Source organism: Phlebotomus papatasi, chromosome 2 (genome assembly GCF_024763615.1).
Source record: "Phlebotomus papatasi isolate M1 chromosome 2, Ppap_2.1, whole genome shotgun sequence".
Classification (NCBI taxonomy): Eukaryota; Metazoa; Arthropoda; class Insecta; order Diptera; family Psychodidae; genus Phlebotomus; species Phlebotomus papatasi.
Genome location: NC_077223.1, coordinates 1,032,678 through 1,046,682, shown reverse-complemented (window position 1 = coordinate 1,046,682; position 14,005 = coordinate 1,032,678). Strand labels below are relative to the sequence as shown.

Below are 14,005 nucleotides of genomic sequence, written 5' to 3'. Positions count from 1 at the left end.
ATTCTCTATAGGTTACTGAGGTTCTTTGTCAATCTCTCACGTTGCTATTGTTTCCTGAAGTTGTCTATCACTCCTGCGTACTTCACGTGTTTTCGGCGTTCGTGATTTTTGTCACTTCTTTGGGTTCTCAGTAAATATCTCAGGTTTCCTGTCGGTTTTTCGAGTTTTCTGTCAGTCCCTCTTATTCCCAATTGGTACATCGCGTTCTCTATCAGTTACTAAGGTTCTTTTTTTCACATCTTGCGTTACTAGTGTTCCTCAAAGTTCTCTGTCAATCCTTCGTACTTCACGGGTTTTCAATTCGTTCGTAATTTTCGTCGCTTTTTCGAGTTTTTTGAAAATATCTCACATTTTCCGTCGGTTGCAGGAGTTCTCTGTCCAGTCCCTCTTATTCCCCATCGATACATCGGGTTCCCTATCATTTGTTTGTGTTCCTCGTGCTTCCTGTTAGTTCTTGAATTCGTCGGTTGCGGCTACCTCTGTCGTATCTGCATTTCTTTTGTGTCAGCATTTCACGCAAGACGGGACGTCTGTATTGTAGTTGCTCCGAATGCAGATACAAAACAAATGCAGATACAACAGAGGTAGCTGCAACCGACGAATTATCCATCGGTTTTTTGGGTTGATCTCGTTCTCCATCCGTATTTAAGCTTCTTCATGGATCTCCGTCATCATGGAATGTCGAGAAAAAGACATTTTTCACTGTGATAAAACGTAATAAAATGCACTGCCTCTGCCCACAAACATTCAGGAGCAACGGAAGAAGCATTCACTACGGGGAAGGCGTTCCTGGGTGATCTACGATCAGCAGATTCTTCCAACACGAGGCACCTTGTAATGATTACAAGGATTTACCTTCGTCGAATGCTAAGCTTCTTCTCGGATCCCCGTATTCGTCGTTAACTCTGAACGTTTTCGGGTTCTCCGTCGGTTTCTCTATTGCCCAGTTTCCAAGTATTCCCCAGTCAGACTTATTTGACTTCCCCGCAATGAATTACAACACATATTGCATAGCAATAGTATTACACCTTTAAGAGAACCTTTTCACAGATTCTTACACTTGCCCTAATTCTGAATAATTTCACATAAATTATAATAACTTGCACATAACTAAAGTATCTATCTTGAGAGGAAGGGAAGCGTGAAAGAATCTTAATATCATCGGTTGTCTCAGCAACTGTGCTAACTGCATCTGCTTTGTGTTTGCATTCATTGCAAACGCCGCGCAGCGATGCGTTGCTTACAACGAATGCTGACACAAAGCAAATGCAGTTAACACAGTTGCTGAGGCAACCGACGATATGCTAATTGATGCTTCCCAATTAACATTATAACAGATATTCTGTTGTCCATTTTTTAATTGCAGATCCTTGTGGTCGATTAGCACCATTTAGCGTGCAAGAGAAATCTTTAGTGAGTAGCTGGAAAAAAACGTTTATATCACAACAAAGTAGTGTTTTTTTTAGTGGGGGAAAAGACAACAAAGTACAAAAAAACAAGGGAGGATAATCATTAAAAGAAACATAGCTCTCAATATCGAATGAAAAAAAAGTGATAGAGAGATGGTTGGTCCAAGTTCACAAATTAGTAAAATTCTTCTCACACTTCTCTTCCTCCTCCTCATCTTCTACCTATGGATGGATGTTAATCTGTATTTGAGGATTCAACACTATCCAATTGATCGAAGTTATCACTACAATGTGTCCACAAGTGCCAATCCACAGCCTATGAGTACGATGACGGTACCCATGGTATCGTCATCTGTGGCGACACCAGTGAAGAATTATGAGGATGTTGCATGGATTTCATGCGATATCAATCCACTGTGTCATGTTACGGTTAAGGCTCTCATGCTGGATCACACGAATCACTACATTTTTGCACCTATGGCCACGATATTTGACAATATTGTGGGATTTTCACGGTCAACCTTCATTACGGCCAATGCCATCAGTTTCTTCCATGTTTTCGTGGCCATTGCGGCCGGTCGACTGGTAGCGTCAGACAGTTTAGGCTATCGAAGGCTGGGAGTTGTACTATTTCAGCTGCGTACCTTCCTAGATGATCTCGATGGACATGTTGCACGTGCCAAAAAGCACGTTAGGGGTGAGAGATCGGAAATAGGAACAGCTGGCTACTACATTGATGGCATTTGTGATGGCCTGGGTTGTATAGCACTGATGATTGGGGTGTTTGTCTATCTGAAAAACAATCCACCAAGACGTGGTTATACCCAACTTCAGGCTATTTTGCCGGTGACTGAGGCAAAAAATTCCGATTCTGGAGTGATATACAAGGTGAAAGTGACAACCAAAAAAGTAGCTAAGAAAGTTCTGTGCTTCTCCGGACAACTTCTCTTCTCATCCACCGCCTGGAATCGCTACATAGCCCTGTATCAGGATATGCTGGAGCGTCCAGATGTTACGCCAGTTCAGAGTCAGAGGCAAGAGTGGACCTTCAAATCCCAATGGTTCTTTTCAGTGGCCTGGCTCTGGCGTGTGTTCAATGTTCATGCCCTCCTCCATTGTCTCTTGCTGGGTATTTTCTGTGACAAAATGTGGGAGTTTCTGCGTATGATTCAGTACGCTGGCTTTGTGATTCTTCTTGTGGTGATCTGTGTTACGGAGATGCATGTGCTAGAGGTGCAAAATTTTATCTTTAAATCACTCACTGGAAATACAACGGCATTGTGATTCAGCGCGAGAACTTTGCAGTTTCATCCAAAAATTTCATCTGTGTTGGTGTCCAATCTGCAGGAGTTAAACTGTAAGCTCATACTTTTCTAAGAACCAAAATTTTGAGGTTAGTTGCATGCAACTAATAAAATCTGAATTATTACAAAATCTCTCTCCTGCAGCAAATCAAAACCACGAAATACAAACAAAAGTGAAATGAAATGAAATTCCAAGAAATACTATAATTATTTTGTAAAGTTTTTTTTTATTCTCAAATTAAATTGTTATTTCTCATTTTAAGGTTAAGTTCTACTTTGTAAGATTGTTTGGTAAGGGTGCTTTGTTACATTTTTAAGTCAGCAATTTGCAAAATAAAAAAAAAACTAAGTGAAATTTAATACATTGCGCTCGTTTGAAGCTCATTCAATATTGCAGGGGCACAGAGTTTCTCTTCCTATTTCTTACGTCAAAGAAAAAGGAAGAAGGAAATAAGGACCAAGAAGAAAATAGCAAGAAAATCACACTGTTCTACTCAAATTTATGACTACCCTGAAAAAAGTTTTGGCACATCAACAAGAAAAGTTTGTCAAAAAGATGCTTTCCCAGAGGATATAAGAAAATATTTTGTCAATTTGGTAGACAACATCCTTTTGACAAAATTTTAACAAACTTTTTACAGGGTAGAATTGTGTCCTTGTAATTTCGAATGAGCGATATATAACTTATAGCGGTTATTGTTAATCCAAAGTTTAAAGCGTGAAAACTTATGGGACACCTTTGCCGGACATTATCCTCATTCAATTTGTAATGTGGAGGTAGCCATAACTATGCCACGCCTTTTTTCGAAAAATATGATCAATTGAAATTAATAGGACAAAAGATTTCCCGAAAGTTCTTCAATACTGTGACAATAAAATGGTTTGAATCTACGAGTGAAGCACCCAAAATTATTTATCAGTAGGTGGAGAATAAAATCCAAGGTCAGCAAAATAGGCCACGCCCTCTAGAAAATACGTTTAAAAGAAAAGGAGAAAAGAATTTCTCTTAACAATTTAATATATTGTAATACTTTGTTATCTACGGCCCATACAGTTAATAATACTACTGTAATACTACTGTAATAATAATAATGCTAACACAACATTCCATGATGGAACAAGGCCGTTCCGCAAGGGGATTTCCAGACATACATTATTATTTTTTCTTGTACAGAATGGCTCCGTTCAGTAATAACCTTTCGAAGAGACAAAGCCACTCCAAAGCCAAGCCAAACCGATTCGAAAATCTACCGGAAGCCTAATGTGCAAGTTCGCGCACTCGCCGCTTTAGCGCTGACTGTTCTGCCATTTCGAATTTCGATATTTTTGGCAATTCAATTGACAACAATGTCAACAGCAGTGTGCAAAATTTTCTGCAAAAAGTGAATTTTTGTGTAGTTTTGTGGATTTTCAGGATGACAGAATGTTTTATTTGCAATTTTATTAAGATAAATGTCCATTTCATGAACTTACTCACTTTTGTGTAACTTGTCAGTTTAAACGTCCGAACTTCCAACGGTTTTTTTTAGGTAAGTTCTATCCGGTTCTATCTGGATATACCTTCGAATCGGTAAAGGAAAAACCTCAACCGGAAAGAGCTCTCAAATCGGGAAGGTTACTAATTACTGAACGAGGGGAAAGCGTCTCTAAATAATGTTTTTCAGGGGGCGTCGCCGAGGACTGGAAGTTGATACCTGTTATAGTTAAAGCTTCAGAATGTTAACTAGTAGAAAGAAGCTGATTATTATGTACGGCTCTCTCTCTTTGTGTTCGAGCAGTAAAAAGAAAATTTGAAATTATTAAAGAAATTTATTAGGCCACGCCTTCTTGAATCCTATACCCATTTATCAAAAAAAAATTATCTTCCGTTCCTTAAAATTGTCAGAATTGTGAGAAACAGTTTTCTTACTCTGAAAAAAATTTTTTTTTTGTTAAACGAACAAATGTTGTAATTTTGTCAAAAGGATGTTATTTACCAATTTGAAAAAATTTTTTCTTGCATTTTATATGAAAAAAACACCCTTTTCACAAACTTTTAACAAGATCCAGTTGACCGCCGATTTGACAAAACTTTTCCATATTCTGTATGGAAGAACATCCTTTTTACAAACTTGTCTTGTTAATTTGACAAAACATTTTTTTTTTCAGAGTAACAAATACTCCCTCCGTTCCCAAAAATGTCGTACGTTTGCCAGTGCATTTTGTATGACAAAATGTACGACTTAGAGGGAGTATTAAAATTACAAATTTTCTTTAATTGTCACTCTAATGGGCGTGGCCTGTTTCTGTGGGTATGCCCTTTAAGGACTCCCTATAAAGTAGGGTGAATTGAAATCTGGTAAATCACGTCAATATTCTTCTGCAGAGCAATTCAAAACAAAATGGTTCAGTTTCAATTGATTACGTGAAAAATTAAATTTGTGGGCGGAGCTTAATCAAACACTACTTACTACCCCACCAAAAAAAAACATTGATTGAGATAATGTCAGGCAAAGTTATGTCAAACTTATTTAGATTAATTTGATTGAGTTTTTCTCTTGGAAAAAGGTTACTGTCTACTTTTATCCACTGATTTTAGTTTCCAAATTAAAGAAACTTGAAAAGTTGAATCTCAATTTTTTTCTTGACGAAGGAGCAGTGATGATAAAAACTAGTCTTCAATTTGAATTTTTCTTCCTTGAAAAGCTTTTTGGGGATTTTTCATCGACGTAAATTCAATCGTAACCTGTCATTTTTTGACGTCGTATCATAAGGTCAGTTGTCAAAATTTAAATTTGAATTCAACGGAAATTTTAAAATTTCCGTTATCGGCGAAATATTAGCAAAAGTTGTGAGAAACAAATCATCTAGTCGCACAATTAGGCATTAATCAATTGGCTTCTTTAGGGTTGGTTCTTTTTTTTTCTAATTCGATATCAAAGAACCAGAAATTAATTGGCGAACTCTTGCTTCCTGAACATTTTTTTTAAATGAGATATTTGTGAAATTGAAAAATTTAATAATTAGGCGCACAAGCTTTATTATTCATTGTATAAAATTAAAATTAAAATCAAAAATTTGTTTTTAAAGACTTTTATCTCAAGCTCAAAATCTATTTAGTGTTTTTTTTTTAGAATATTAATTGGGTGTTTTTTTTTTATTTGTAAAATCAGTGGATAAATTCTTTAATTAATTTATACGTAAATTGACTATTTTTTTTGCAAAAAAACAAAAATGTAAAGCCTTGTCTCACTGTTCTCGTTTAGCAATAATTAATAATAATAATTAAAAGAAAATAGCATTTTGTAAATATGACATTTCAATCAATTTCAAAAAGAGTGAAAATAAATTCTACATAGAAAAAAATATTATCAATATTTAATAAAATAAATAATTCTTTTACATAACAAGGGAATAATTTTGTAAATTGTAACTTCACAGGATTTAAAAGAAAATGCAAGAAAATTGTAGTGAAATAGGAAACTTTTTCTAAAAACTTGTTTACAAAAAATGAAAATATTTTAGAGTGTTTGAAAAAAATGTGTAGAAAAAAATACAGTGAATTATAGTTAAACTGAAAAAACCATAGAGACTAATCTTGTTACTAAAAAGCTGACAGACTTGATATTTACACTCTAAAAAAAATCAACTTTATTAAAAAAAAAACAAGAGAAAACACATAAACTTATTATTGAAAAAAAAAAATAGCTGAGACTATTATAAAGCAAAAAGAGATAAAAAAAATGCTTTTAATGTGAAAGCCGTCCTCATTGTTGACATGGAAATAGAGAGAAAAAAAAATTAATATTGTGTGTTCTAAATTTCGTCTTTACTTTTTGAAGAAAAAAAAATGAGATAAATGATCTCAATAACTTTTTTTTATTAATCATTTTGAAATTAATTATTCTTGCCATTTGTCGAGATGACTTCTGTTTTTTTTTTATTGTTTTTCTTTTTCAAAATGTTTCTAGCCTTTCTTTGTTACAAGAAATTTGATGAAAAATAAAAGAAAAGGAATGTGTATAGAGAAAAACAACAAAAAAAAGTAAATATATATTTCTATGTGTTGTACAATAAATTGGATTGAAGAGAAAACTGGGTTAAAATGATGGGAAAAAAAATAAAGGATGCAAGAAATGGGAATAAAAAATGCACGTGTTTGTTGTGGCTGATGGAAAGACAAACTTGATGAAATAAATTGAAATGGGATTATATTTTTCAATTTAATCTTTTTTACCTCTTCTTCATCCCCCTCGGCACAGTACTTGTTTGAACAGGGATGGCATGCGAAGGGATTGATTGGCGTTACGGAGCCACGGAGGATTTCTGCGCTGACTCTGGCGGAACGGGTGGCTCAGGAGCGTGGAGAACTGACTGGGGAGTCAGTGGGAGTGTCAGTGAGATTTATAGAGAAAGTGTCTCCAATCACGAGGATTAAAGTGAGTTTAACTTTGAATATTCTGATACATGTCGTACATTGCATGCACATGATTTTACAGAAGTCCCTACATTAATGTTTAACAGAGTGTAACAATTGATCTGCAACTTTTGAAAACATTATTTTTTTTCTTATTTTATTTATGATGTAAATGACCAAAAATCCGAAAATATGGAAGGTTGGGGTAGTTTCACACATGCATTACTTTCAAAAATAAAGATTTTTAGAACGAAAAATAATTATTTAGGAATTGTCTTGTGTATTCTTAAAAGCCAATACTCAAGAAGAAAATGGAACATACTTAGTTTGAATATGGTTCATATTCGTTTAGGAAACGAATCATGAAAATTCAGCTGTTTAAAACTGCCCCATCCTAAGCTAGACGCCTAGTACGCTCCTTAAACGCAACCTCCTGAACACACTTTAGCTTTTGGACAGTCTAGTACTCTTTGGTCCTGATCTTTTATTTCTAAGATCTCCATAAAAAATTGAGAGGATTTGCATTCAGCGATCTTGCCAATTTTTTCACAATGCCGAGTCTTGTTGGAACGTCCACACCGTCTAGCGTAAAATTTACTATGCCTGGCTTCAGAGCTCCGTCCGGGACAAATTCCCAGTACAATTTGCCATATATTATAAATCTACATGATCTTAAAACATTAGTTGAAAGTGACATCTGCCATCATTGACTCTTAGAAAAGTTTGGTACTTTTTACTATTTCCAAATGATTGGAAAGAAAATATTTTCTAGACAAAGAGATTCTTAATGTGAACTAACTCTGAATGTATGCAAATTCGATTTAGAGCTGAAGTTGGGGACGCCATTCAGTTATTTTGAATCAAATTCGTGAAATTATACAAATTTTGTATTTAAACCAAAATATCAAAGATTTGGATGGAGTGACAGAAAAGTGATATATGGGTGAAATGTAGACCAGAATGTTCTCTATAATTTTGCCGTAGAACTTGATCTCATGGATTAATCAGAAACCGAGATAATCGACCTAGTTTGTTTCTGAACTCGTTTTTTCGACCAGAGCGCCCCGAGTGTTCATTTGATAAACTTCAACTATATCAAAAGATTGTTGTATTTTGTGCAACTTTTCATTTATAACCCAATTTTAAGTGCTTGATCGAATAGAAGCAGTCAAATTGACATCTGAGTGGTTTCAAAGCCTTATTATGGGAAAAATCAATTTTTTCACACTCAAACGACAAAATCTGAGAGATAGCGTAGACTGAGCAGAAAATGATGTATGGACTTATGGACGAAATAATAAAATTTCAGCCCGATGCACAAAGGAATTTAAGGGGGACCTTAAGTTTGGTATTGATCGAAAGCTCTAAGGCCCAGCTATAACATACTAAAATTTGAGCCTGATCGATGCCATAGGGGCGGAGCTATGAGGTGAGATTATTAAGAATCTCACCTAATACACTCTCTAGGTCTAGAGCCTTCTAAGCCTTTGACCTTGAAAACCCCCTAAACACACTTACGACTAAAGTCCAGAGACGACTAAGCTCGTTCATAGCCAAGTTAGTTCCTGACACACTACGAACGAGGATTAACATTTTCTGGCACTCACAAAACATAACTTTCGTGGGATTTATGCAGATATTTCTACTGAAATGCATTAATACTCCTCTGAAAATGAAACTATTTGTAAATTCATGTATCAGTATACGTGCAATAATAATTGTTAATTACAATTATTTGTGAAGTGGAAGTTTACTTGCGACTTAAGCCAATTTAGGCGATTCTAGTGAATAATTCTTGTTATGTTATACGTGAATTGTGTAGTAAATTTAAAAGTAGTTTCATTTTCAAAGGTTTACTAGTGCAAAGTTATATTTTGTGAGTGCCAGAAAATATTAAGCCTCGTTTGTAGTGTGTAAGGAACTGACCTGGCTATGAACGAGCTTAGTAAACTCTGGACTTTAGTCGTAAGTGTTTCTAGGGCATTAGGAATGATTCAACGGTATTTCCGTATTTGGACGAAATATAAACCTAGCTAGCTAGTTGCCTAGCGGAGCTATTCTAAGCCAACTCATTCATTGATCTCACACATTAATAGCCGATCTTATAATACTGTTGTGACGCCAAATATTCACAAAGTAACCCCAGAGGGAACACACGAAATTCCCAAAGGAAAATCCAAGGAAGTAGTAGTCAAATAGTACATTTACATCTAAAGTAAAATTCATGCTAGCAACTCAAATGCAGGCCCGCTGTCCTGGCTCTCACGTAGCAGATGTGCATAGGATACCGCCCCATGATGTTGATTCTCCCCTACCGGAGAAAATTTACGACTGACCTGGCCTGCTTGTTTGCCAAAGTTCTAAGTCAATAAATCGTTAAGTGTGAAGTTAACGCTACGCCTTGTGAATGTCGCTGGTCTAAGATTTGAACTCTTCCTCCCACTCTAAAGATCGAAAAGTCTCATCCACAACAATACGAAAAAAAACTTCTCACCTTTAAGATATTTCGCGTAACGGCTGCAAATGCAGAGCAAGAAGAAGTAGAGGGGGGGGCAGCCAAAGGTGACCGCTGCACCCAGGCCTCTTTATTCGGCCCATTATGCATCCCCTAAAAATTTACCCAATTAAGGGCAAAGTATGTCAAGCCATCCAGTTCTCAAGATAAACTCCAGCAAACATGCCGGCTATATCCCTGATAATTGACTTTGAGGGAGTACCGCTTTACCAAACAACTTCCGCCTCAGATTATAAGAACTGGGGCAGTAACACACAAGGTGTATAACCGTCTCCTCAGTCTCATTACATCCTCTGAATATCCTTGGGGATTAAGCGGATCCGAAAGGATTAAGCTGACTGATAGACGAATCGTTGGCGTTGGTTGGATCGGCAACTGTGCTAACTGCATTTGCTTTGTGTCTACATTAGTTGCAAACGCTGCGCAGCCATGCGTTGTTTAAGAAATATTAATCTCGCTTCAGGTAAACATGAACATTTTGCTTGTTCAGGAATAGGAAAACTTTGATGATGTAACACCTTCCATCTATCAATCGGTGAGATTTTGTCCTTTTCAAATTTTTTGAGGGCCTTTATCAATGGCATAGACTTCGTTCAATTCGCCGATAGGGACCATTCACACCTTGACTATTCAGGAACATTCAGGTGTTGAAGGACTCTAGTGATAGTCACTTGTGCCTGTCTAGCCAAATATCGTAATTTATATCGTGAAGTTTTTGTATATCCACGGAAATCATGTGATAATGCTTCATTTGACGAAAATTGCTCCCAATGTGTAGAGGCCAGAGTGTTAAAAAATGATGCTTCTCTTTGAACAGTATATGACGGAAGGAATCTTACTTAACGAATTGCTAGCAGATCCTCTGCTAACGCAATACCACGTCATCATGATTGACGAAGCGCACGAGAGGAATACGCTGACGGACTCCCTGATGGGTTTGTTGAAGAAAATCATGACCAAGAGAGAAGATCTGCGAGTGATAATCGCATCAGCAACGATCGATGCTGAACTTTTTAGGGATTTCTTCAACAAAAAGCGCAAGAAGAGTGATCGCGATACTGCAGTTATCCTTAGCGTTGAAGGTCGTCTCCATCCTGTTGATGTATTCTACCTCAGGGAACCATGTGCTGACTATGTGCAAGCTACCGTAGACACTTGCCTGAAGATCCACAGGAAGGAGCCTCGTGGAGACATTCTGGCTTTTCTAACGGGCCAGGAGGAGGTTTTGCGCGCCGTAAATTTGTTGAAGGAGCATCAAGACACTGCCGACATGGATGACATTCAGGTGCTCCCGATGTACGGCACTCTACCCAATTCTGACCAGCTCAAAGTTTTCTTTGCGCCACCGAGAGGAGTCAGGAAGATCGTTATTGCTACCAACATTGCAGAGACGTCCATTACAATTCCTGGAATTGTTTACGTGATTGACTGTGGCTTTGTGAAGCTGAGGTGGTTTACACCGGAGAGTCGGATGGATTCATTGGTTGTGGTGCCCGTGAGTCGAGCTGCTGCAGAACAGCGAGCAGGTCGAGCTGGACGCGTGAGGAGTGGTAAAGTTTACCGGCTCTACCGCGATGAAGATTTCAAGGAACTGCCGGAAAATACTCCGCCAGAAATGAGACGAACTAATCTCTGTTCCACGATTCTGCATCTCAAAGCTCTGGGGATTGACAATGTTCTACGGTTTGATTTTCCTTCGCCGCCACCAGCAAAGAACCTACATGCTGCCTTGGAAACTTTGTACGCACTTGGAGCACTGGATGACGATGGGAATCTAACGAGACCGGTAAGTATTTCACTTTTCACCGTTATTGAATATCGTCTAGCTTTTGTGAAAGGAAAATTTGTGTTATTTTCTGGCTCGAAGTTTGATAATTACTCGTTCTGCCGTCAAAAAATCCAACGAAACTTCCATGTTTCGTTATAACTTGCTTTCCTCGTGTGTCAATAGGAAATTAAGAGCATTTACGATTCAAAGGTGATGCTATTATAGTTTTTTGACTTTACATTTTGTTTGTCGGTCCCCTCGTTCAATCGCAGCGCTAGTCCTCCGTTTTTCGTTAAGTTTTCTTCCCTTAACAGCCAATAGGAAATGACCATTTCTAACATGGCGGAGGTAGTATTTTCTGACAATCACTTATTTATCCAGGTTGGATATTCCTTGGCTGAAATGCCTATTGACCCTATGATGGGGAAAATGCTCTATGTGGCCAGTGAAATGGGTTGCACGGAAGAAATCCTCACAATCATAGCTATGCTTCAGGTTCAGTCGGTTTTTTCCAAGCCTGTATCTGGCCAAGGACAGATCAAGGCTCGAGTGGCCAAGAGAGATTTTGAAGTGGCTGAAGGAGATCTCATAACACTCCTCAATGTCTTCAGTGCCTTTGTGGAAGAAGGCAGAACTAAGGATTTCTGTGGCAGGCACTACGTAATTTACCGTAACCTAAAGCGGGCCTATGAGATCCGTTGTCAGCTGGAGTCTCATGTAAGGAACAAGATTGGATTACCGATGATCTCGTGTCAGGGAAATGTTGAGACCCTATGTCGCTGCATTGTTGCTGGATTCTTCCCCAATGCTGCCTATCTGCATCATTCCGGAGAATATCGGAGTGTCAGGGGGAATACCGAGCTCCATCTCCATCCACAATCAACGCTGTACACTCTTCAACCGCCCAAATGGGTGGTTTTCTGTGAACTTATGCACACCACAAAGCTCTTCATGAAGGAAATTACAGTCATAAAAGATGAATGGCTGCTGGAACTGGCTCCACATTACTATCACAAAACCACTGTCAGGGACTCCGATGATTGATTAGAGCCGGATTTTGGTGAACAATAAAGATGATTTTTTGATTGTGAATTTGGAACTTTGAGTTTCTTACATTTTTTTTTAAGTTTTTTGGGAAAATCTATGTATTTCCTGCTTTTACTCCTCTACGTACCTCAAATCTTCCTCTCAAATCCCAGTTATTCCTTTACTTGAGGATTATACAAAACGTGATGAAATACTGATCTTATTCCTGGCTGGGCTCCTTGACTTTTACCTGAAAGACGCAAAAGATCTAATCATTCGGCTCCGAAGGCCAATTTTCGATCTTTTTCCTAGCGTCCTTTTCCATTGCAGCAAAACTCACGATCTCAACTCAAACAAAATATATTAAACTTCAAAATAATACGGATACAAATGAAATAACAATGTGAGCTTTAAAGGATTTTGAGAGATTTTTTGGACGAGCAAACGTGACTTGATATTTCTTCAACTTGACAGACAGAGCGATTGAGTGAGAGTCTACGTAATTCAATCCGCGACCCTCCTCAAGAATGTTCCTGGACTTGTCCTTCAACAGGTAGGTTTTTCCATTCTGTTTTATCTAAGGTTGGAGTTAAGGCGTGGTTTAGAACTTGTGGAAAGCTCTTTAGAACAGAAATTGTGCTAGCTAGTAGAATTGCTACAGACAGAAAAATTTTGACTCTAAATTTAAGAATATGTAAGATCCTGGGAACTTAAATTGGACGTGAATCTCCGAGGCGTTTAAGTTTAGAATCTCTGAGCAAAAGAAATGGGCTAGAATCCTTAGCTCTTTCAAGTTAAGAGATCGGGAACTTAAGTTCAGCATTAGCTGGGACAATGAAAAATGTCTACAGATTTGCAACTTGCAACTAAAACTAAATGATCAAGGATTTAGAATTAGGGCATTGGCATTCATTGGTTGAGCCAATATTGTAGTGGACTGACTAGCGGTAAATTGAGCTAATTCAAATCCCCTTGCGGGAAGGTCTTGTTCCTTCATGGAATGTTGTTCCAGCATTATTTATTATTATTATTATTATTAACCTGCTCGAAGGAAACAAGTCAAGCAATACAAACATGCTTTCTATATGTTGCGATCTCTAAAATGATGGCAGGACTTTCAGGTTACTTGCGGCACGGTGACCTTTAAGTTGAGTTAAAGGGTGTGTTCTTAGTTGTTTACCTTCAGTGAGGCAAATGGTCTATTTGCCAGTCCCCCTTCGCGATAATTTAAGCCCAGCCAAACTGGATAGTCCCCTAATCTTACATCACTTACAATTGACTTCCCCACTTTTCTTCCACCTATGAGGCCATTTTGATTCAAAATGGCGCCTATCGCCTATTTGAGGACGTGTTTGATTGATTCATAGAATTCTATGAATGTGAATTAGGTTTCTATATTTTGATACTTGAAAATTCTATGAAATGAAATTTTGAATAAATTAATGAATCCTAGTGAAATTTTTGATCTTTTCCACGGCGATCGAATAATTTTAAGCAAAAACTGTACGCGGATTTTTCAATTTTGCTAAATGACGTCAAAAGCTTATTTGTTTAATTTTGAATGATGAAATTTCTACATAAAAATTA

General features: G+C 37.4%; 1 protein-coding gene across 6 annotated transcripts in view; it reads left to right on the top strand.

Moving 5' to 3' along the window:
* LOC129802084 (ceramide phosphoethanolamine synthase) overlaps positions 1–12,491 on the top strand; it is a 28,484-nt gene extending 15,993 nt beyond the window's left edge. Inside the window, exons 1-4 of one of the 6 annotated variants that reach the window (XM_055847652.1) lie at positions 2,689–2,766; positions 6,955–7,131; positions 10,442–11,410; positions 11,774–12,491. In XM_055847652.1, the coding sequence (XP_055703627.1) occupies positions 10,445–11,410; positions 11,774–12,436 (1,629 nt within the window). In that variant the 5' untranslated portion in view covers positions 2,689–2,766; positions 6,955–7,131; positions 10,442–10,444 and the 3' untranslated portion in view covers positions 12,437–12,491. Of the gene's footprint in view, positions 1–1,337; positions 3,069–6,133; positions 6,915–6,954; positions 7,132–10,441; positions 11,411–11,773 lie in introns of those variants that run through there. The other 5 variants (XM_055847651.1, XR_008751756.1, XR_008751755.1 and 2 more) reach the window with 5 other exon arrangements.
* Positions 12,492–14,005: the final 1,514 nt, after the last annotated feature.